Source organism: Phoca vitulina, unplaced genomic scaffold (assembly GCF_004348235.1).
Source record: "Phoca vitulina isolate PV1807 unplaced genomic scaffold, GSC_HSeal_1.0 scaffold22, whole genome shotgun sequence".
Classification (NCBI taxonomy): domain Eukaryota; kingdom Metazoa; phylum Chordata; class Mammalia; order Carnivora; family Phocidae; genus Phoca; species Phoca vitulina.
The window spans coordinates 31,918,005-31,944,143 of NW_022589725.1; the positions used below are offsets into that span (position 1 = coordinate 31,918,005).

General features: G+C 37.5%; 1 protein-coding gene across 13 annotated transcripts in view; it reads right to left on the reverse strand.

Annotated features, from left to right (window-relative positions):
• RALGAPA2 (Ral GTPase activating protein catalytic subunit alpha 2) overlaps positions 1–26,139 on the reverse strand; it is a 336,447-nt gene that overhangs the window by 168,089 nt on the left and 142,219 nt on the right. For all 13 annotated transcript variants that reach the window (XM_032419573.1, XM_032419574.1, XM_032419572.1 and 10 more), the window contains 4 exons: positions 25,774–25,950; positions 12,803–12,996; positions 11,896–11,994; positions 11,507–11,662 (listed from right to left, as the gene is read on the reverse strand). In XM_032419573.1, coding sequence (XP_032275464.1) covers positions 11,507–11,662; positions 11,896–11,994; positions 12,803–12,996; positions 25,774–25,950 — 626 coding nt within the window. The remainder of the gene's footprint in view (positions 1–11,506; positions 11,663–11,895; positions 11,995–12,802; positions 12,997–25,773; positions 25,951–26,139) is intronic.

Here is a 26,139-nt window from a genome sequence, read left to right on the forward strand (position 1 = left end):
TCTAAAACTAATGATGTAATGTATGGGGATTAACATAACAATAAAAAAATTAAAAAAAAAAAATAATAATAATAAAGTAAGTGCTTTTGTTTAAAAAAACCCCACTCACTTAAAAGGAGTCCAAAAAAATGAAAGCCACATCATTCTGATAGTCTCCTACAAAAACATTTCACAATAAGTTGACGAAGTTCTTGAGTGCTAACTCAGTTGCAGGTACCATGTCAGCCCAGGCTGTGAGGGGAATTAGGCAGAATAAAGGTGGTCCCTGCCTTCCAGCAATGACCCCTCACGGGCAGGGGACAGCTCTACATAGCCGAGAGTGAGGGCAGGCCAAGAGCACAGGGCTCCTGGAGGGGCACAGCCCAGCACTCTATGAGGACCCAGGGGAGGGAAGCAGATAGGTGACACAAAGGCCCTGAGTCTTGACAAAAAGACCATGCTGCACACATTCAATGCAAGACTCCAGTACAGGGTAAAAAAAAAAAAAAAAGGTAGATATTTTATTTTGTCTTACTATTAAAAGGTTCTCTTCTTCTAAAATTTATTTAGCCCACAAATACCTACCAAAGAATATTTTTCCATGGAAGAACAAAAGAAAAACCGTTGTTTATTGTTTCTTCAGAAAACAATGTTCTCTCTAAAATGTGTTCCAGTAAATAGCATTAATAGCTGAACAGTCTGCAATTACCACACTCCCACTTATTGTTATGTATTAAAAAGGAATCAACAGACAAAAAGAGATTATTCCCCACAAGGAGAGCACTTTCTCACAGAAACAAAACTTGCAATTTAGAATGCGTTTCTTGATGTTATTTCCTTGTATCCAAACCTATCCTTTATGGATTATAAACCACAGTCTTGACTTAAAATCTCTTATATTCAAAAATCAATCTTTTCCACACAGGAGTTAAGGCATCTCCTTCCCCAAGTACAATTCAGTATTTGCAATGCTTCTAGAAGCCACCTCTTGGTCTCTCAGTTCTTCTCTGCCTGAAGAAAAATGTAAATTTTCTTAAAATCTTTGTAGAATTCTAAATGGGAAAAGAAGCTCTTGCAGGTCAACAAGCGATTTTCCAAACAACAGGGGAATCCCTTCTGCAGCGACCCTACTAGCACCTACTGAAGGCCTAACTGTCCTCATTTTTCCAGGGCCCCAAAGAGAGCCGTTATAACCCCATTTCATAGAACAAGCAGCTCAGGCCAGGGAGGCTATGTGGTCACTGACTCAAGCATACAGCGACTTCAGTGCAAGGCCAGGGCTCAAGCTCCAGAGTGGATGGCCCTTTTGCCCAGGCTGCCAGGAGGTAGCCAGACCAGCTGGCCATAGACGGACCTGACAGAGTTTGGGAGGCTTACAAACCCCCGATCAATCACCGGCCACGTCTGAACAGGACACCTGGCTAGAAAGTGCCTCTGGTGGTGAGCTGGAGTCTACCATCAGTCCCCACTCGGGAGGTAAGACAGCCTGATCTCTCTCTCCTCACAGGCAGGGCTCCAGACATTTGAAGGAAGCAATGATCTGTGCCCATGTGCCAACTCCTCACCATGCAAGCTGTTCTCTCGCCATCCTTCCTCGTCTCAGCCGCTCGGCAGCGTGCACTCAGTGTGCAGGGGGGAGCACAGCCCCCCTGAGCCCCTCCCTGCCTCCACACACACTTGCAGTGCCTCAGGCTCTGGCACTGCAGGCCACACCACTCATTCAGATTCGGCTTCAGGACAAAATGCCCCTCAGTATTTGTCATGTTAACTCTGAATTCGTGTAATCATTCTGTGCTTGAGTTCTTAAATTGTTTTTCTTTTTTAAAAAAATAAATTGGACCAATTGTAATTGAATCCCCGCTTTTTGAAGAAGAGTCCCCTACTGGCAATTTTCATAATGTTCAACCTCAAACATTTGCCTCTCTTTAATCTCCCTGGTTAAATTTTTGTAGGGTTTAATTTCCCTGGTTAAGTTGAGAGAGCTAGCCTGTCACGTTTGTTTTGATTGCTGGGTTCTGTCATTTAATTTACATCGCCTGGCTCTTCTAGTCTGGTGTCATCTGCACAGGTACTACTATTTGAGGGCAGGGTCCCTCAACCACAGCACTACTGACACTGGACCGTAAATTCTTCGTTGTGGTCCTGTACATTGTAGGATGTGTAATGACATCCCTGGTCTCTACCCACTACACCCCTTTCCCTCCTGTGACAACCAAATATCTCCAGACATTGCCCAGTGTCCCTAGAGGGGAGGGGGCGGCAAACCCCCCTGCCATCCCAGGAATCACTATTCTAGGGTAATGAATGATGGCTAGATCACCACTATAGAAAGTAGAAAGTTCATGTCAGCTCTGAAACTGATCACTGGAGCCAAAGTCTCAACCAGAATGGTTTGGCTCAGCTACTTTGGTCATCTGTTCTTCCCCATGACGCCACATGGATTTGAGGAGGCCTTTCTCTTTTTTTCCTCCTATTTTTGATCAATCAACATATTTATTGAGTGTGTATTCTGCCTGGGAAAAGACAAGATGCACTCCAGTGAGTCTACTAAGGAAGATTCCAGTGACGTGGGCCTTGTTAGAGGACACCGTAGGGTTTCCTTCCAAAGAGAGACCTTGGGGCACAAAAGAACATTTTTTTCTACTGAAAGATGTAGGTCAGCTTATACACTTTACCATATGGTAACAGTTTAGTAAGGACAAAATCAATTTTCCACATATATTGAGTTATTGTATTACATTTTTAGGCTTTAATTTATTTCATGTAACATATGCTTACTAAACACGTATGGCTAAATTCGTATTTAAATTCATAATTCATACTCTTCACTGATAGCGTTTATTTGAAAGAAAGTCTTTATACCTTTAACTCCAAAAAGGGAAATCAAACAAAACTCAAGTTTCTGGCCTCAGGTAAACCTCTCCCTCTCCAGGTCAGCCTCCCCTGCTATCATCTTACACTTTCTAAAGCTGTGAAACAAGTTCACTGCACACGTGTTAAACCTCCTAACTGAAGCCTCTACCATCTGTTGCCTTCTACATATTTCTACTTTCCTTATTTAGGTGTACGAGGGGTAAGTGGGCTTGGTCTTTAACTTAATGAAAATAATTACTGGTTTCACAGCTGTATAAGAAAAAAAAAAAAACTCTCCAGGTTATGATTTTGGTGTAGTCATCTGTCTCAAGTCTCTATGGTCACTGATAGCTAAGCAAAGTTATAATAAAATTTTCTTTGGTAAAACTTGACTAATGTATGGTTTGTACATTCTCATGAAACATTATGGGAAACACTCAGAAACCACCGGATGTTACCTCGTGACAGAACACAAACCATATGCGCTGGGGAAGAAGAGATGACCAACCAACACGATAGATTCTACATTTCATCACTCTGAATTTGTACAGTAAGCACACAGTAAGAATTATTACTAGTTCATCAATATATGTTAGGACAGGGTTCACATTTACCACCCATCCTTGTAAGCATTACTCTTCCATCAAACCTAAGTCAAACTTGAAAGTTTTATTTTATTTATTGCTATAGACCTTTACATTAAACAAAATCCCACTATTTAAAAAAAAAAGTAAATTCACACTCAAAATAATATTTTTAGAAAAATAAAGGAGTTTTTTTAAGTGTCAAAGTACTTTCAAAAACAAATAGTAACAAAACTGGCTAATAAAAATTAAGATAATAGAGACCTTTAGAAATTCTAGTTATTTTAATAACTGTAAATAAATTTACAGTTTGGACATCAACTGTTCAAATTCGAACAGGGTTAGACATCATGTTCTCTTAAGTAGAGAGGAAATGTGCCTGGAAGCCTTTCCAACACATTTCTACTTCGTAACAGGTAAGAATTCTTTAGGGACACCTCTCAGTGTATCCTCCGTACACCTGCTTTGCCTGCCCCTGTGCTACTGTGCCCATGATGAAGAGAGGTCCCAGCCTACCTTGCCCCCCACCTTTTCTCAATTCATCGTCTTGCCTTCCTGAATCAACTTTTGCTTTGAGAGATAATGGGAATAGTGCCAGCAGGCTCTATCTTCCAGGCACTTCCCACCCAGCACTATACCCCAACCTGTCCAAAATACTTCTCACACACACGAACACACAAAGTACACAAAACATATATATGTACAGAAATATACACATACATATATGTGCACATATAAATAAATGAATTTATGCATACAAACTGTGTTTTAGTCCTTGTTAGGCCCTCATTACCTTGCCCCTGGGCTGTTACAATTCCCTCTCTGTACTTGTTGTGCCCTCATTCCTTCCTGATTATAATCCACCCCATATAACTATGGTTTAAGCTTCTTAAAATGCTTTTTGCCAATGTTGAGTGTTGTGCTCCAAAACATTCAATGGCTCCCCATTAGTTATGTGGTGAAAACAATGCTGAATCCAGGCTCCCTACAGTGCTGCCTAGATTCATGTCCGCACATTATATCCAGGCACATATTTAGAACTAATACAAACCACTCTGGTCACTGTTCCTTGAACATGGCCTGAGAAGGTCTGTATCTCTGACATGCGAAATTCCATCCTGCTTCCTGTACTACTATTTAAATCCTATCCATCCTTGAAAGTTCTGCTCAAATCGATTCCACCTCCTCTGTGAGCTGTTTTCAGACCAACTCAGCTAGAAGGGTATTCAACCCAGTTCAATTCCTATAAGGTGTGTACCAGTTATTTGGCTCTTCACACAAGGTGATGGATACCACAGATACTCATGTGTATCATAATACTGTCTACGCCCTCAGAACCTGACCAGGTCGTTACAATGGTGAGGAAAAATATTCAACATGAAAAGATTATTGAACCTTTTGCTATATTTAGGAAAGAACAATGTGACCCCAATAATAAATGCCTAAAAATAGATCAGGGGATCCAAGAAGGCGCAATGAGAGAGGGCCGTAGAGGTCCTCTGGTCCAACTTACTCATTGGGTCTCTTGTGCTCAGGCAAGGGCCCCATGGCCAGTGGGTGACAATGCTGAGTCTCACTCCCAGGTCTCTCATCTCCCAATATGTGGTTTGCCAACCATAAAAGTCAAATGTTGAAAATATTTTAAAACCATCTTATATCCTGATGTCTTGGAAGATACATCTCCCCATTCTTAAAAACCTCAGGAATAAGGCCTGGGATTAGTCCTGTTTTTACTCACTGTAAAACCCTATAGTTTTAAAAAACTATTTTCAAATGAAGCTTTTATGTTAGCCTTCTAGAGTTCCTCCACTGATACACATCAAGGCATTACTTAATCCTCTAAACATCAGTTAGACCTTTAAATTTATAAATATGCATTTTACCCTGGTAGCACTAAATCAAAATCCCATGAATTTAAACCTTGGTAACAATCACTTGCTGTACAGAATAAGCACTTAAGAGATATATTAGAATTACTTCCTTGGATATGAGATAAAACAAGGTCCCTAATTTGCCATCTTAATTCTGCACTTTTCCTGAAACTGAATACTCATTTATGTTTAGCCTTAAATATATTTATAAATTTATGTGTATCTAACACACAGTTCTAGTTATAAGTCTAAATTTTCAGCAAAGAACAATTCTTTGTCTGAGAAAAGGTGATGCAATTATTACATATCACTGCATGATACAGGCTGTCTGGGGTTATTAAAAGAGTCAGGTATGGCCAATTTACAAGTATCACCCCTGCACCTTGCTTTCATAGCTCACTGCTGAGTCTTATGCTCACTGAGGAGCCCCTTGGGATCTTTTTACAAACGACTGTTTATTATTATATTATTCCATCATATACCTCATGAGAGGAGGTTGTAACTTCCATTAAGAAAATCATGAGCTATTTTGACTTCTAAGAACATTACTCTATATATGATGTTTAAAATTATGTTTTCTTTAACGTTGGTGTGGTAAAAAGTTCACTAAAATATGAAGTTAAATGAAAGCAAAAGGTTCCTAAAACAAGTTAAATATTCTTGGCTACAAAACAAGTGGCTAAAATTAAGGGGGAAAAAAGAAATGCTACAAGTGCATTTAGTGACTGAAATATGAGCCATGTTGATCATGTATCACCAGCGCTCAGCGTGGTACCTCGCAGAGTAGCCACTGTCTGAGCCAGGTTCTTACTTGCAGGCAACAGAATCCACCCTGCTGGGATGAGGACAAAAGGGATTTTTATCAGGGCATTAGATGGCTTATAGAGTTTCTAGAAGTGTCAGGGAACCAAGTATGAACCCTCCACAGCCCGGAACAAGGTGGCAAGTAGGAACGTCCAGCTATATACCAGAGTGATTCCAGCAGAGATGCTGCTGCCTGCCCTGGTCACCACGATGCAGGTTCCGGAGCAGAACCTCCCCATGACCCAGCTGCCGCCTGCCACTCCCTACGCGTGCTTCCCAGCACCGCCACCTAGGTGCCTCTACTGGAAGGGACCTGGGTGGATGTCGACCCAGCTGCAAGGAGCTGGGACACATATAGTTAAGCTTTTTAGCTTCCATCATAGAGAAGGCACAGCAGGCAGGGTGAGGAACGGGAAGAAAGTGAGCCAGTGGCAAGGAGACACACAAAAAATGTTTCTGAATCACAAGAGGGTTAAATAAACATTTTAGTTAAGTCTGACCCATAGCATGGGGAGTGGGTATTTCTCCACATGTTCTGAAATTCCACAATGCCTAATTCTATCTTTTAGTCAAACCATTATGTTCAAAAGTAAGAAAATATATGGGGAAAGAAAAACATTAACATCCTAACATATTAAAAAATAAAATACACTCAGTTACTAGAACTGCTGTTCTTTTCCTCATACTCTTCAGTATTATTACAAGGGCTCACCTAACTGAAGGCTGTTGTGTCCAGGCTCTGAGTTGAGTGCGTTACATATTTTATCTCCTCAAAGTCTTCAAACAACCCTTGGAGGTAAGCAACATAATTTCCTGCATTTGACATATAAGGGGAGCAAGGCATAGTGAGGTCAAATGACTTGGCTAATAAGAGGAACAGCCAAGACTAGAGCCCAGACAGGCTGTCTTGAAGCCCATGCTCTTTAACTATTACACTATATCACACCATATTACGCTTAGTCATGACTTTATACTGTTATGATTCAAATCTGTCACTTGACGGTTACCTCCAGGCTGAATAATACATATTTCTCCACTTGAGAGAGGCCTCATGTTTTTTGGTGTGTTACAAAATTACAGAAGAAAATGACAAAGACCTACATTTCCCAAAGTTTCTAGATGCAAATTTGCAACAATTTTACATTAATGTAAGCTTTGCCCTTAAAAGAGACTTTAACTTTGATGTGTAACAAACTGCATTAAGACGTTAAATTTGTAAGTCATTGTTAAAAAATAATTTACTTATTTTAAGCAAAGAAAATGTTCCAGTCTTTGATATATGTTCTTAGAAACATGAAAATAAAATTCCTTTCCTCAACTGTCCTTTTCCATTTCACACATATTGATCTTTCCATATGTTTTAAATAACGATGAAATTAATAGGAACTGTTTTTAATAAACCCAAATCATGGTGCTTTTCAAGTCCAAATATTTTGGGGAAGACTGAGGTGAAAAAGCTGCTTAAGCATTAGGAAAAACTAAGGACAACCAAGAACAGCTTTAGAAGGGCAGTTGAAACACGGTGAGGAGCTGGGAAGGCAGCTGTGGAAAGCTATCTGGGGCTGGAGGTGGGAGGGTGCTCCAATCAGGAGGGGTCTGAGGAGGGGGGCCAAGGCCTGAGCCCAGGTCAAACAAGATGGAAGGAGAAACAGAACCAAGGACTGACTGACTGCTTGACTGGCCTGTTAGCTGTGAATCAAGGGGGAAGACATGCCCTGTTGGAATAAGCCAAGCCTTGCCTCTGAATTCTAACAGCCTTTTTTAATGTGTGGCATTGGGCAAAAGTTCTTGATATTTTTTGAACCTTTGTTATTTAAACAATGGGTCATGATATTAATCTAACTGAATTGCAGAGAAGAATCGGTGGGACAACGTCGTGCAGGTCCCAGTATAGAATCTGGCACTGTGGATGCTGGGGAACTGAAGACCCTCTGCCCCATCCCCACCAGCCCACCAGACACAAAGCAGCTGGGCAGAGGGAAACCAACTGGAAGACCCTTCATAGGTAGGCTGGGTAGTCAGTCCCACAAGTCACCCCAAATTTTATTCATAATGTAGAGTTATTTTGAAAGTCCTTATGATCCTACATATTTTTTAAACCAGTAACAGGATCAATTTTTAAAAGAAATTCAGAGTGGAGGAGAAGCTTACAGCTATTTGAAAGCATTTTCTCAATCATACTAATAAACCATAAACTCAAACTGCACAAGTACTTGGGAAAATACTAGTTGATAAGGTCATTGTTTTAGCTATTAAATTATTAAGTTACTAAAATAGCTAAACCTGGTCCAAACAAAAACAGTTGGCTTGGAATGCACTACATTTTGGCTGTTCAGTCTATGTACCATTATTATTTTTTTAAATACAGAAAGGACTACAATTGTTTACATAATGAATTGGCTACCATATTAAATGAAACCATGGTTTCATCTGATTGTATCATAGAACACGGTCTGTGAGACATCTATTTTACAAATAGGTTTAAAAAAAAAGTCTTCAATTACTATAAGCACCCTTATACCTAGAAAAAAGATTTTTAACATCTTAGAGCTTATTTCCAATTCAACACTTTATTAGTCACTACTGACATAGTTTTGATACCCTCATATTTAGGATAGCATTTGTAAAATGACTATGCCACACCATCAAGCTCACAGGGCCCTGGGTCTCGCAGCAGTTTTAAAGGCCAGCAAGTGGCCCGTGAGCCGTAGAGTGAGAGTTGTGCAGACAAGTGTGCCACCTAGAGGTGGAAGAAGGAAATTCACCTTGGATTTTATTTGTAAGACAAAACTAATAAATGTTAGACCATCTTAAATTATTTGCTATTACTTATCTTACTAAGAAATAAGGAAAATTTTTTATAAGGTTCTCTCTGCAAGAACAAAGGCTTTCAGTAGCAGGCTAGTGACTCTTTGAGAGCTTTCACAAGAAGGAAACAAGCCTTGAGATGGTACTAGTCACAGGTGCACAGTTCACCAATTAAAAAATTGAATTTAACTGTATTCTCTACAGTAAGTGCTTCTTGTCTTTTTATAATTAATATAATATGTGTTTTCAGAAGAACACATAAGTTCTGGAACAACCACCATGATCCATTTAGGCATGTGGACCAAAAGTTAAACTAATTATCAGAGACATTTCTTACTTAAATGAGAAAAGTTTCTTTCATTAGAAGGTTTTCTGTGTAATTTTCTTCTGGAAAGAAATAAGGTTTATTTAGAGTAATTCTGTTTGGCAGACAGTCAGGGCTTCTAAAACATATACCAATAATTGTTAAAGTTACAGCAAAACAGCCAATTCTATTAAGCACACATAAAAATTCAAGTGTCTAATGGCTAGACAATAAGCTGATTATAAACAGATTTATGGCATCCCTGTTCTGTCTTAGGATTCTGGATATTGGCATCACGGCTAGCAATGGGCCAACACTTAAGATTTACGTATTTTACAATGAACTACAAAAGTTCAAGCTTAACCAAAAACATGGCATATATTAAAATAATTTTAAAATGAAAATGACTTTAAGTATAAAACCTGAAAACTCTCTTTTTCTACACTGTAAAATCGTATTTTTTGAAATTATGTTTTGGGTTCTCAAACTCTTATTTCACCTCATGTTGTTTCCTTTCCACTCCAACAGCCTTTAAAATAGAAAGATGATTCTAAATTCACATCCATTTATGTGACTTTCTAGAAAACTCATTCTAGGAATACTAAGTGTTTGTTGCTGCTGACTTCTAACTTGTTTTCATTAAATGAGAAAATTCTACAGTTGATTATTATTTCCAAGTAAATTTTTTTTCCCTGCAAAATCTTAGCAAAATACCTCTTTAAAGTACTGTGTTGTTAACTAAACCTTTGTCTTTTCTGTCACTGAGGGATTTCGTTATGATCTGTGAGAATTCATTCTCTTCCTTATTTATATCCCTCAATCTTCCACACACCCTAAGTTGCATCATTCTGTGAAAGATGCTTCCACCTGCAATGATGGCTACAAATATCTGTGCACAGAGTACAAACATTTCTGCTTTCACATCTTATTTCTGCGTTTATTTAGGAAATAAATGAGACTGTGGGTCCAAGTCCAGCCTGTTATATAGAGATGTCCTCTACGCACTGCTGGAATTGGAGCAAGTATGACAAAGACAGCTCAGTAGGACAGTATGGTTATTACTTCAGATAAAAGCTCCATGATGAAAACTCATTGTGTATCAGGGGATGTATTGCAAGAATTTTAAATAGAGCTGAAGGGTCGAGAAGCTTCAAGAAGCATGTTCTGAAGCAACAGAGAAAAACTGGCTAATCTGGAGAATGACCTCTTACATGTATCCTAAGGGTATCAAAAAGGTCTGTGTGTCTCTATTATACATTCAAAGAATAAAAAAAATGCAGACAGGATGACTACTTGGTAGTTCATGAATGATTCCAGGTCACTGATAAGTAGCTACAATTTCAAGGGTAAATTCTGAAACATTCTCCATACCTCTAATTGGTCAAGAAGACCTAGTAATAACATGAAATGCTTTAAAACTTCTTGAATCTTTCCTATTCCTTCTTCCCATTCCCAGTGCTATCATCTTAATTCTCATCATTTTAAAGTTCTATATTCATTTAACCACTTCCTAATTAATCTGTCGTCAGGCCCAACCTCCCACTCTATCCTACCACTGTCACATTTTCAAATCCATCTTCCAAACTGAGTCCAGAATAATCTCTGTGAAGTACAAACCAATCCTATCACTTGCCTGTTGGACATTCATACAACAAATCAGGCCTCAGAGTTCCTGTTCCCACTGGCAGGGCTCTTCCCAAGGGAGACAGGCCAGGGACTGGCCACATCCTACCCTGCACACCCAGGATCTATAAGAATGGGCTGTTTCTAGTGGCTCCTTTGACCTGCTCCCTTTTTAACCACCCTTTGGAAGAAATTAAGATAACTCCTCATCTAGAAATGTCAGGACACCTAATTTATGAGTGAGGTCTTGTACAAAAACATCCTAACTACTAAAACAATAGTTTTCAAACATTTTTAAATGACCAGAATAATTTTCTTCAAATAATATGTACTGCAGAACACCACCAAAAGTGGTTGAAAGAGCATTTTTGAATTTGACAACATAGGCTGAGGCTAGCTCACCTAGCACTATGTAAGCCACAGAATAAAGTTCAAATTTGGTTGGTGCAATGCAAGGTCAGTGGAGAAAAGAAACAGGGATGTGATGAAATCTGATTTACATTTTTGAAAGACCAGGGTGGTTGCTGTGTGTAGAAGAGTTGAAACTACTGAGAATTTTAATGTGTTTGATGTATTTTCATGAACCCTAATTTAACCTACAAAAAGTCATATGCACTTTCCACCTTGTGGGCTTGTGTTTCCACCTTGTGGGCTACCGTAATAACAGAGTCACAGAATACCTGATCCTCGCTGGTTAATCCCAGGTGCATCACAAGGTAAAAATGCACCAGGAAGTCCGAGTTTGGCAGAACATCCTGGCGTCTGGTCATCATGGCACAGATCAGTCTGTAGGCTTGTAGTTTGCCTTCCTTATATTCATTTGGTAACGTTGTCGCCTGCCAAGGAGATGAGTTTAAAGATTTAATCAACTCCAGATGCAGAGCATTTCAACATTTCATTTACTTCTCAGTATTCCATAAGAGTTGTTTATGGAGATGAGGGATACAGTGGCTTTAGTAAGATTCAGCTTGTCTTCAAAATGTGCAGTCTTGGGCAATTACATTTTTTAAACTCAATTTCAGAAAGGAAGAGGAAATTGCAATAAAGGAATAAACACATATCCACTTGCCTTAAATAGCCATGATGCAAACATTCTGAGTGGTGGGATCAGGACCGGTGGAGACGGAGAAGACTGGTTATCCAGGCTTATTGCCAGATTATCCCGTATCTAAGTCAGAGAGAGGAGAATTTTAGGAAGGGCCATGCTTAGCTTATCCCAACAATATTTCAATATTGTGTTCCATAGCCAAATAGCTGCTTCTCATTAAATTTCTGTACGTTGAGTAAAAACCTACAACATTTACAATTTTTTCTTCTACTGTGAGATCTACTGTAATTTTGAATTGTGTGTCCCACTTACTGGACATGGTTTTAGATTTAATACAAAACTAGGGCATTGTTTTCCCTAAAGCGTTAATGCCTGAGAAGGTCCTGAATTCTACATGGTAAGGAATGGCTTAACAAGTTATACTGTATAAATATAAATCGTTTTTGAAAAACAAAAATAAAAAACAAAAAACTTAATAACCTAGGGAAATCATACATTATAAACAAAAACCAGAATGAAAACTGTATGTATTCTAAGATTCTACCTTTGTAAAAATGTATTTAGCCACAGAAATAAAACTATATACTGGTTATCTCTGTGGGATGATGATGTTAATTTTCTTCTTATATTTTTCTATATTTTTCAAATTTTGTACAATAAAACCAGCATCACTTTTATAAAAGTGTATAGTGAATAGTACCCTATTCCTTTAATGTCCTATAGTAATATTCTCCATATGTATTAAATAACTCTTCTGCATTTATAAAATGACCAAATTGTAAGTTATTACTTACTCTTTGACAATCAAACATACTTTGTCTACACACCTAATCCGTGTTCCAGAATACATTAATTGCAACACAGTTTTTATGTTACATGATAAACCAATTTCCCCCATTAGAATAAAAGGTAATGTAGCAGGACATACCTTTGCTAGTTTGTACCAGAGTTCATAGAGATAGCCAAACACTTTGGCGTGAATCTTGGGTGACTGGATATTATTCACATCCCCGAGGATTCCCAAGATTCTTCGCCATAACACAGCAGCAGAGTCTGGGTGCCAACCAGTGAGGTTCCCTCCAGCAATTATACTACAGTCATCGGCAAGGCACTCACTGCTATCTATGGAGAAAAACATGTCTGTAAACACAATCTTGATTTCATCAGTACAATCTTTTCTCTTTAATGCAAATTACCGATGCTTGACAATTTATGTATTCAGAGTAAAATAATGAAGATGAAAATTGTGCAATGGCTGATGATTTGAAAGGATAGAAAAGCTGAATCAATGAAGAAAGGTCAAATGACTTTGATTCCTCGAACTAAAAGGGCAATAACCTAGAGATGGTAAAACCGTTTCTGGAGATCCTGGGAAGGGTTTCATAAAACAGGGGAGGGAGGGGAAGGAGGAGAACCTTGGGCAGGATGGGTAGGGAACAGGGCCATGAAAAATAGGTGGCCAGGGAAGACCTCATTGCTGGGGTGACATTTGTGGAGGCTGTTATTAACTCAGGTTTATTGGGCTATAATTTGCTTACAATCAATTTTATCCTTTTTACACTCAAGGAGTTTTCAGAAGTGTATACAATCACGTAACTGTTACCACAAACTGTCATGAAAATTGATACAAGGAATAACCTCATCACTCCAAAAGTGCTCCTTTATAGTAAGTCCCCTCCCTCCCTCTTCTTCGCACCTTGCAACCACTGCTGTTTTATGTCCCTATAGTTTTGCCTTTTCCAGAATGTCATATCAATGGAATCCTACAGTATATATTCTTTTAGTCTGGGTGCTGTCACACAGCTTAATGCATCTGAGATCCATCCGTGTGGTTGTTTCTTCCATTTTATGGATGTATGAATATTCCATTTTATGGATGTATCCCACTTTATCCATTCACCTGTTGAAGGACATTTGAATGAATATTCCATTTTATGGATGTATCCCACTTTATCCATTCACCTGTTGAAGGACATTTGGATAGTTTCCTGTTTTCAGTGATTATAAATAAGGTTACCATAAACATTTGCTCACAGGTTTTTGTGTGAATGTATGTTTATAGTCCTCTTTTTAAAGACCAGAATCACAAAATGACAGACAGTATTTCTTTGATATTTCTTCCTTTCAGTAGGCCATATCTTCCAGGGGTGCCTGAGAAAGGGGCATGCCCCTACATATCTCGAAGTGTTTGTTCCCTGACTTGTAGTCCAGTTTGGTTGGGTAGAGAATTCTATGATGGAAATGCTTTGCTCCAATTTTTTTACAGTTTCCTTTGTGACTTTAGCAGCATTCTGATGCTTGAAATTATTTCATGAAAAATTATTAACTCTGCAAAATTTTAGTAGCCTCTTTTTGTACCTAGTGTTCAGAAGCCTCATGAAGTGCCCTGGTATCTATTTCCAGCCACTGTATTTGCCAATTCATTGGTGCTTTCAACTACTGACTTTCAAGTACTGACTTCCATTGACTTGATTTTACTTCTGCTGTCGTATTTTTAATATCCAAAAGCTCTTTGTTTTCTGTTCATTTTTATACCCTTGATCCTTGTTTCATGGATGCAATATATTCTTATTTCTCTAAAGATATTAATAGCTTTTAAAAATTTTATTTCTTCCCAGACTACTCCTTTTTTTGCTTTTTCATTCTAAATTTTAAAAAATTTTAGTGTTATATTAATTTCAGGGGTACAATATAACAATTCCATAATTCTATACATTATTCAGTGCTCATCAAGATTAAGTGCACTCTTAATCCCTTTGGTGGGGGAATGGGTGAAACAGACTCCCCCATTTTTTTCAAACTCCTTTTAAGATACGCTCCACCCTACTTCATCCCATATTCTTATATTTGTCTCATACTTTTCGCATTAGACATCCTCTTCAAATGGCTGGGGATCCTTGGCTATCTGTTCATATTTAAGAATGGTCCACAAAGAGCTGAATGGAAGTGTAGTGCACAGGTATGATCTTTGTTGAGTTTCACCATGTTCTCAGAGAACCTCAGACATACGTATCTTTAGGGTTTTGGGGTTTTTTTTTTCAGAACTCAAATTCTAGGAAAAAGACTCTCTACTGCTCAGAGTATGCAAAATCTTATTTAGTTCCTTTGTTTTCAAGATAGCACCTCTATACTCAGCTCAGTATTGGTGACTCCAGGCCAGAAACCTAATTTATTTGCTATTCCTTCTGGGATTAAATTCTAACGATCTCTTTTTTTCAAATTTGAGGTTTTTTTTTTTATGTTATGTTAATCACCATACATTACATCATTAGTTTTTGATGTAGTGTTCCATGATTCATTGTTTGCATATAACACCCAGTGCTCCATGTGGAACGCGCCCTCTTTAACACCCATCACCAGGCCAACCCATCCTCCCACCCTCTCTTAAACAGACTTACAGTCTTCCTGGTTTTACCTCCTGCTTCTATAGCTACCTCTTATGGACAATTTTCTAATCCTTTTAGGGAAACTGCAGTAATTGTAGTCAGGTTGCTTCTTGGCTTTCCCTTGTACTGACACAGGATTCGGTGTTCTCAGGTCTGCCGATGCCTTGGTCACATTGGTCATTACTGTCTTTTTTCCTGCCATCCTTGTCCTTGTGGATTTATGTCTAACTTAACATTAGACAAATGTCTAATTTAACATCCCCTATTGCTAACACCTTATGTAAGTATGGTACATCTACTATGATTAATGAACCAATGTTGAAACATTGTTATGTAAAGTCCATACTTCATTTAGATCTCTTTAGTTTTTAACCTAGTATCTTTTTTTTTCCTGTTCCAAGAGTCCATCCAGGATACCACATTATATTTAATTTCATGTTTCCTTCACCTCCTCTTGGCTGTGTCCTTGTTTTTGATGACCTTAACTGTTTTGAGGAGAACTGATCAGGTATTTCGTAGAATGTTGTTCAACTGGGATTTGTCTGCGGCCTTTCTCATGATAGGTTTTTTTTCATCATATTATTATTCTTTGCTTTCACATTTCTGAAGTGAACTTCTCTTAGCTCTGATGTACGTATGATGTTTTCCCAATATTTTGGACTTCATTTGCTAATACTTTATTTAGTTTAGTTTATTTGTTGATATGTTTTTTAAATTTATTTTGTTATGTTAGTCACCACACATCATTAGTTTTTGATGTAGTGTTCATGATTCATTGTTTTCGTATAACACCCAGTGCTCCATGCAGTACATGCCCTCCTTAATACCCATCACCAGGTTAACACATCCCCCCACCCCCCTCCCCTCTAACACCCTCAGTTTGTTTCTCAGAGTCCATAGTTTCTCATGGTTTTCTCATGGTTAGTCTCTCCCCACGATTTCCCCCCTTCATTTTTCCCTCCCTTCTCCTAATGTCCTTCATGCTATTCCTTATGTTCCACAAATAAGTGAAACCATATAATAATTGACTTTCTCTGTTTGACTTATTTCACTTAGCATAATCTCCTTCAGTCCCATCCATGTTGATGTAAAGTTGGGTATTCATCCTTTCTGATGGCTGAGTAATATTCCATTGTATATATGGACCACATCTTCTTTATCCATTCATCTGTTGATGGGCATCTCGGCTCTTTCCACAGTTTGGCTATTGCGGACATTGCTGCTATGAACATTGGGGTGCATATGGCTCTTCTTTTCACTACATCTGTGTCTTTGGGGTAAATACCCAGTAGTGCAATTGCTGGGTCACAGGGTAGCTCTATTTTTAATTTTTTGAGGAACCTCCACACTGTTTTCCAAAGTGGCTGTACCAACTTGCATTCCCACCAACAGTGTAAGAGGGTTCCCCTTTCTCCACAACCTCTCCAACAATTTGTTGTTTCTTTCCCTGTCCATTTTTGCCATTCTAACTGGTGTAAGGTGGTATCTCAATCACACTGAGGTCTTTAACCCATTTTGAGTTTATCTTTGTGTATGGTGTTAGAGAATAGTCGAGTTTCATTCTTCTGCATGTGGCTGTCCAAGTTTCCCAGCACCATTTATTGAAGAGGCTGTCTTTTTTCCATTGCATATTTTTTCCTGCTTTGTTGAAGATTATTTGACCATAGAGTTGAGGGTCCATATCTGGGTTCTCTATTCTGTTCCATTGGTCTATATGTCTGTTTTTGTGCCAGTACCATGCTGTCTTGGTGATCACTGCTTTGTAATATAGCTTGAAATCAGGCAACGTGATGCCTCCAGCTTTGTTTTTCTTTTTCAACATTTCCTTGGCGATTCGGGGTCTTTTCTGATTCCATACAAATTTTAGGATTGTTTGTCCCAGCACTTTGAAAAATGTCATTGGAATTTTGATCGGGATGGTGTTGAAGGTCTAGATTGCTCTGGGTAGCAGAGACATTTTAACGTTTATTCTTCCGATCCATGAGCATGGAATGTTTTTCCATCTTTTTGTGTCTTCTTCAATTTCTTTCATGAGTGTTCTGTAGTTCCTAGGGTATAGATCCTTTACCTCTTTGGTTAGGTTTATTCTGAGGTATCTTACGGTTTTTGGTGCTATTGTAAATGGAATCGTTTCTCTAATTTCTCTTTCTACAGTTGCATTGTTAGCGTATAAGAAAGCAACTGATTTCTGTGCATTGATATTGTATCCTGCCACATTACTGAATTGCTGTATGAGTTCTATTAATTTGGGGGTGGAGTCTTTTGGATTTTCCACATAAAGTATATCATCTGCGAAGAGAGAGAGTTTGACTTCTTTTTTGCCAATTTGAATACCTTTTATTTCTTTTTGTTGTCTGATTGCTGTTGCTAGGACTTCTAGTACTATGTTGAACAACAGGGGCGAGAGTGGGCATCCTTGACGTGTGAGATGGACTCTTCTTCCTTTTTCAATACTGACCTTGTCTGATTTTACTGTCAAGGTATCACAAGGTAAATAACAGAATTTAGGGAGCTTTCTTCCTAATCTCTGGAACAGGAAAAGATAGCTTCTCTTTTATTTGAAGCTTCAGTAAAACAGGGAATTGTCCTTTATTTTTATAAATCTATTCAAATTAACCTACTATATTGTTTTTTAAAACTTATATTGTTTATAGTTCTGTTCCCTTTTCACCCTCATTAATTTTTCCTTGATTAATCGTGCTTGTCTATTTTATTCTTTTAAAGAGTGGTTTTTGATTGTCTTTGCTTTCTAGTGTATATGTGCATGCTCTTAGCTTTATTATTTCCTCTTTTATTAACTTCTATATATTATTAGTCTGCCATTCTTTTCCTAATTTTTTGAATAGGACACATAGATCAATAATTTTCTCTTCTCATATACACACCTAAGGCCATTTTTTTTTTCCCTCCATATAAGTCTTCAGTGACAATCTAGAGATTTTGATATGTAGCCTCCACTGTAGTTCAGTTTAAAATATTTTCTAATTCACAGTTTAATTTCTTTTTGGACTTAATTTATTTGAGGTGCAGTTTTTAGTTTCTTAATGCATTTTTCTTTTATCTTTTTGTTCTTAATTTATTTCATCATATTCACAGGATGTTTCAAAGCATGGACATGTGTTGAGACTTAATGATCTAACTGGTCAATTTCTGTAAATGTTCCATGTGCTTTTAAAAATCACACGTATTTTTAATTTTTTTCAAAGTTTTTTATATATATCCATTCAATCAGGATTAATTATATCATGTACTTCTTCTCTATTCCAATGTTTTTTCTGCTTAACTCATCAATTTATGAGAACTCATTAAAATTTCCTACTACGATTATGGTTTTATCAGTAGTTCCTTATAATTCTGTCCAATTTTGCTTCATGTATCTGGAGGCTATGAAGTTCATATAAATTCAGAATTACTGCTCTAATAAGTCATTTCTGCTTTAAAGTTTATGTGACTGACATACATATAGTTAGCTCAGCAGTCTGTCTTTCTTCCTAGCTACCCACGTATTTATTTACTTACTTAGGATCTTCCTGTACATGATGTATTAGGGTTACCACTTGTAAACATCATATGGCTGGGTTTTATTTCTTCAGTCTAACCCAAGAGCTTCCGATTTTAACTGCAAGTTTACATGGTTTGTATTTATTATCGTTCCTGACTTATTTGATTTCATTTCTAACATCTTACTTTCAGCTTCCTGTTTAAGTCACCTTTGTTTTGCTTCTCTCTTTTTAAGTTTGTTTGTTTATTTAAACAATCTCTACACCCAATATGGGGCTCAAACTCACAACCCCAAGGTCAAGAGTCAGCATGTTCTTCCAACTGAGCCAGCTAGGCACCCTGCTTTGCTTCTCCTTTGAACCTTTGGAGGGAGTTTAAAGAGTTGTGTCTCACCTTCATCACTAATCCCCTTTCTCTACTGTCTTACAATATACATTCTGAACGTAATCATTCCCAAAGTTCTGTTCCTCACCCCACACACAGACTGATTTCTAGGCAATTATCAACACCCATTTGAGTGTCATTTAGGTATCTAAGTTGGTCAAAGAAATTGAAGCACAATTTATGGATGTGAGGAACTCAAGGAGCCAACAAACAACAAGGAGTTAACATGACAAGGAGCCAGGGCAGATCCAAGAACAGTTCTGTATCCTTCAACACTGTACCCACACAGTTGCTGATAGCTTATTATATTAATTATGGAAAGAGTCCAAGACACTGAACAAAGGATTTAATAAGGATGGCACACAGTGTCATGGAAAGGCCTTCCAGAACACAGAAGCACTGTTCCTTCTTAGAGGAAAACACATCTTTATTTCCCACAGTGGTATCATATAATCAGTTGAGGAGACACAATACAATGTGCAGATATAATCCAAGCTGGAATTCCTATATACTGTGCCTGAAAGACAGGAGGTAGAGACAGCAAAAGCCTAATTATGGGCCTTCTAGGTTCCTGACTTCTATAAAGCCTCAAAAGAGAGACCCCCTCCTAATGTTTAATCAGTAAAATAAGTGCATCTGTCAGTCTGAGAAGTTATGCTGAAGCCTTAATGAATGCTTGTAAATCAACATAAGCCCCCAAGTGAACAAATAGCATAATATGGCATTTATTTTTCTCATAAAGAATGTCATCATGTCTTTAATCTCCTTAGGGGTTAAAAAAAAAAAAAAAGGTAAGGGGATTAGATGATTTACAGCTTTGTTTCATCCCTTACTACCACCCAAAATGCAGCCATCCAAAGAGAGATCTGTCCCCAGCATTCCAATCACACTGAACTCTGGCTGAGTAACACTCCAAGTAAATGTAGGCCAGGTACTTCATCACCTGTATGTCCCTGCTACCTGCCAACTAATACTGTCTCAGTTATGAAAGAATCCCATGTAGAAAGTCTGTTTTAATACTGCTTTGCTCTCAGAAAAATTTATACCTCAATGATAAAATCCTAGGAAACATCCTTCACCACATTATCAAAATGTGTTGAGTCCTTTAGAAATATTTGAAGTGACTGCATGCTCAATATTACTGTGAAATTTTTAAAAATGAATTGAAATGTTTTTGCCCAAAATTATTCCACTCATGGCATAAGTAACAGAACAGATGCTGACATTTTACATGTAGATGGTTCCTCAGTGAAGCAGCACTTAATTAAAAATGGGGATTTGAGAGATTTCAGAAAATTTCATTTTCACCCTAAAAATACCAAGTATTTATTTTCTTTTTTATGAGCAAGCTAGCATGCTAGTCTAGTACTGCTCTGTTTCATTATTATTAATGCTACAGAGCCATTTAAAAATTTTATTAATGTGGAAATTCTCACAAACAAAATCATATCATCTTTCTCCAAACACACATGATTTTAGCAGAGAAATCTAAAGTATAGAACTTTGCAAATATGCAAAGGATTTTAGCTATGAAATATCCTGGTAATTGGTAAAACAGGCCCTTAGAGACCACATGGTGATTTCACATGGCTGCAATTTTATATAGTCTTGGTAGAATGTTGAAGAAACATAGCTGGCACTTTGCAGATGAATTTCCCTTTCAATTTGAAAACTAAACAAAAGGCACAAACCCAAAGGCTCGACTGAAACACCTACATTCTGGGACCAGAAAAATCAGGCCTGGATTTTGATGATCAAAAGTGGAGAAGTAGCTGGTTGGCGTTCTGTTGACCACCATTACAGCCTGACTCTCCTCTTCTTCCTCATCTGCTTTCCAGACATTGTTCATTTTAAACATTTTAGAAGGTGAGCAACCAATCCCCTGGTAGTCTATCACTGTTATTTTTCTTATAATTTCATGACTTCAAAGTAGGTCAAAGCCTAGTGAAAATGCCAAAAGTGTGCACAATGGCAGAGAATGCTCACAAACCTTGTTCCTGCAAGAACAGTTTTGGTGGCAGGTAACAGTGAATGTAATTCACATGCACAGCTATAATTAAAAGCATAAGTGGTATGATGTAATGTATGGGGATTAACATAACAATAAAAAAAATAAAAAAAAAAGCATAAGTGGTAAAAAGATTTTTATAACATTTGGAGGCAGAACTCTGATAAATACACTAAATGAAAGAGATTTTGAAACTGAATCTTACATACTTTTTATTCTTAAAAAAGGTTAAAATTTAATTTGTTTTTTAAATTTTAAAATTCTTTTTTTTCTTTAAATTTTATTATGTTATGTTAGTCACCATACATCATTAGTTTTTGATGTGGTGATCCACGATCCATTGTTTTCATATAACACCCAGTGCTCCATGCAATTTCTGTTTTTAACTAAATAACACAGTAGCCTGCAACTTAAAGCTTATTCAGTTATTGATTCAAGTATTTGTTGAATGTTCTCTCCTGCTATGCACCATTCTAGAAGTCAAGAATCTGCTGTGACAACAACTGACAACCCCTCACTCCTAAAGCTTATATTCCAGTGGGGTAATACCAAAGAGCCTCCTTCAAATAAACTAAATATGTTTGATACAATATCTTACTGAGTCTTATCTTAAAATGTATCACTGACCTGACAGACACCTGGAAAGGAAAGAGCACCAAAGCTGGCTTGTACCCTTTGGAGTTCTGTAAACCTGTGAATTCTTAAAGTTTTTCTGATAATGAAAAAATCTTAGGTATGCTAAAGTTGAATTAATGATTGATATTTTTCTCATTGATATTGATTGATAATGATTGATAATGATTGATGGCTTTTTTTTTATCTTGATTAAGAAAATCTTCCCTAACTCAAGGTCTTAGACATGTTTTTAGAAAATGTTTTCTTCTAAAAGTTTTAAAATCTTTTCACATTTCAGTATTCTATCCGTGAGCATGGTGTGAGGTAGGGATTCTATTTAGTTTTTCTCCGTATGGCTAAATACTTGTCCACAGGCATTTGTTGAACAATATATTCTTTCCTTGTCAGATCTGGAATGCCAAGTCTTTCATATATCACAATTCCATGCTGTGTGGATTCAGTATGTATTTTATATTCCATTCCATTAGTCTTAGTTGTCTATCCCTGTGATTAAAGCTTTCTTTAAAAAACTGTAACACTTATCTACTGCTTGTGGCTATCAGGATAAATGTCTTCTGTCTTCTTGGTAAACTCTTAAGTCAGACTCGGCTATGACTTACTCATCTTTTTATTTCTTATAGCATAAATATCAATATTTCTAGATTGTAAATTATTTGCTAAAAAAGAGATGAGGTCAATAGCAATACTGCTTCCTAGCTATAAAGTCATAAATATTTCCCTCCAAAATCATTACCTGAACAGAACAAAATTTATGTATGTATTAGCTATATTTTATTATTTTCTGTATTCTTGATGCTCTGCCATCTAGGGTTTTCCTGACCAGGAAGAGACTGCCCCTCCCAGGGTTAGTTAACTCCTAGAGATAGCAAACAGTTCATGTGTCTTTCATACGTAAACCCACCAATCCAACACTCATACTTCCCAACTACCTCCTTTATCTAGCTGCTACACATCAAAGCCTAAGCACCCCACGATCAGGAACCAGGCAATCAGTCAATGTTCCAAAATCAGCTGAATTTATTCAAACTAGCCAATCCTAAATGTGCTTCGCCAGCCTTGTTTTGAAAAGACAATAAAGGCTGTTGCCCATGTTTCCTTCTCTCTCCCCTCTCCTGATCAATCCTGATGCTTCCCCATGTGTCTCCCCCACGTTGCCCCAGCATGGCATACCATGGCCCTGTTTCTACGGACCTATGAGTATAAACTTGTTCCTTCACAACAATCATTTCCATGTCTTCATGTCTTGCCATACTTGATTAAAACAAATCCCCATTTTGAAATGAAGAAAAATAAATTTAGCTGTTATTTTCAGGAAACATGTAATAATGTAAAGAAGAAAACAAATATAAAACTATTAGCTTGCCAGTGATGAAGGAATTCAAGATTTTAGAAGCAGTTTATTATCCTAAATATTTGATAACTGGTAGGATTATTCAATGAGAAAGAAGGAAACACTCAAATTGTTTGATCATTCTCTTTGCATGTCCTAAAGATCAGGCTAACATGAGTTTTATTTTGTACATTTATGAAGAAATTGTTCTCTTAAGAACAGAAAGTTAAATTCAGAACTGTGATAATCCTTAAACCTTATCATATTACAGTTTGTCCTTTTCACAGATGACAAGATGAACTATTGAACTGAGTGTACTGAGTCTCTATATTAGTATTTCAAAGAAGAACAAAGTATTTGGAGGAGTTAATCACAACATAGAGTGCATTATATAAAATTACCTCACACAAGTTTATTAAATTGACCTGTCCCATGCATACTCTGAAATGGGATCAAAACTAATCTTTCCAAAGGACAGACAAAAGAAGTAGGTACCCAATTTTCTTTCTTTTCAATAAAAATAATTAAAACTAGTTCTTGTTTAAGTAAATTCAACTTACTGAAAATTCACTATTGCCTTTGACAGTATTACGATGATGATTTCCCTTGGATAATCTGTACACTGGACCCAAAGAAGCCATTTATTTCATAAATATATAAATAATTCTCAAATGGTTTAAAAGGGGTTGCAGTTGTAATTTGAACAGCAATGCAGTAGAAAGGAGTAGACATAGTGCTGCACTGGAGTCAAAACACTCTGGAAGTCAGTTCCAACTCTGGCAATTACTTTCTAGACAGACAATATGATTTCTCTGTGTCCCGGTTTCTCCATTTCTAAAGCAACATTTATAAGACTTGGACTGCTTACCATCCAGAATCAGAGAGGATGACTCAAAATTCTTTGTAAACTGTTAAATCCCTTACAAATTTATAGTATTATTATTTAAAATTATTACATATATCTATATATCATTATATGTAAAAAATTTTAACTCAGTTTTAAAAGAATCAAAAATTTGAGAAGCACAAATTGCTATCCAATAATTTATAAAACTAAGCACATGATTTTGCCAATCACTTTCTCACTGACTCTGCAAAGCTTCTACCATTGGCAGCTTTGAATACATAAACCAAAGATGTCCACTGTCTTTTAAGGACAGCACTGCAATATTATAAGGCAATGCATTATTCACTTACGGCTAAATGGCTTGTTTTTCTTCGTTCATGAATCTATTCTATTATTAAAATACCACACATTAAATACACATTAAGATCATACTTCTTGGTCTTATCTATCTCACAGATAAACGATTTTATTCAACACCATTTTTCTATGTAAATTTTATGAAGTTTTGATGTTACTCCATTAGTAATTTCCAGGAACATTAGAGACTAGTTAAATTTTATAAAATAATTAATGAAAACCAAAGTTTGGTTAAAAAAAAACTAAGGCAAAATTTTAGACTTTACTTATAATTTTAAAATGATTTTTAGCATTTTAATAGCACTTTTTACTCAACTTGTGCTTTCTAGCTTATTGTTTTCCTAAAAGGTATCTGCACATAAGCATGAATATGGTAGGCCAGGAAGGACTTGTGTGTGTGTGTGTGCGTGCGCGCACACGCACGCATGTGTATAGCTAAAACTCCAGAGCGCTTCCACATGCACTGTTCTGTGCACCTGGCTTATGTGTTTACATATTTATTCCTCCAACAATCTTATAATAGGGACAATTACTCTCTACATTTTACAAAATTGACAGAGAGATTAACTTGCTCAAGGCCACCCAACAATTAGTTGGCAAAGCCTGGATGCAGATCCAGAAAGTTTGCCTCTGTAGTCCATTCATAAATCTTAGAAATACATTACTCAGGGGAGAAAAGTAGCAAAAAGCACAGAATATGATATCATTTTTTAGAAGTCTAAAATCTAAATGACATGATACATGGTTTCAGGATGCAGATATATGTGGTTACACTATAAAGAAATCAAGGGAATTATTATTGAATAAATTGGGGCACCTAGGGCAACTGGATGAGGAAAGAAGGGAGGGGCACCTAGGGCAACTGGATGAGGAAAGAAGGGAAGGGACTTGAGAAGGGCCTACAGAGAACTTCACTGGTGTGGGAGCCATTCTATTTCTTAGGTTGGGTAGCAGGCTCACACGTGATCATTTTATTACTATGGCCTGTAACTTACATATAGGTCACAACTTACCTTGTATGTGTCAAACATTTTATTGTAAAAATTAAAGAAAATATTAATCAATAAGCTATTCAGACTCTTTGACTTATTCTGGATTTGTGATACATGTGAGTTGGATAAATCACTCTTCTGTTTCCAGAGTCAAGCAAATTTGGTCAGGGATGGCAAAGGCTTGGCATGAGTATCATCACTCGCTCCCATGGTGGACAGTGGTCATCAGCATGGCCTGCTTCCTTCTGTGTCTGACCACTGTTTTAGGATCTTTTCCACACTGGACTCGGAGAATTCATGACTGATTATGTACAGGTGGTTGGGGCTGCCACATCAATTTGGCTGGAGGTAGCACCCCATCATCATTGTGCTAAAGGATTCCTAGAATTCTTGCAACTGGGAAACTCTGGGGTTCCCAACTGGTCACACTGGTGCCTCTTTTTCAAAGATGCAGTTACCTGTTAAGTTTGAAGCATCGGTGGGACTCAGTTGTAACCAATGGCGGGCATCGGAGTCAGTCACACCATCTGCGGGAGTATTCAGTTCTGGGTCTTCCTCACAGGTTGGCCATGGGCTCATGGACAGCTCTGCCTCATTGTTATAGCCCAGAGCTGTGTCACTGCTGACACCTTCACCTGGCACAATGGAAGAACCGAAGTCTGAGATAACAAATAGCTGCAAATCAGAATGTTCCCAATCACCAACATGCAAGTAACTAAACAGCTGATACAGCAGGAATCGTTCAGGGGATGGGGGCTCAAAAGCTGACATTGTGGGGATCTTGGTCACAAACAAAGCTCCTAGGTGCAGGGCATTAATGGTCA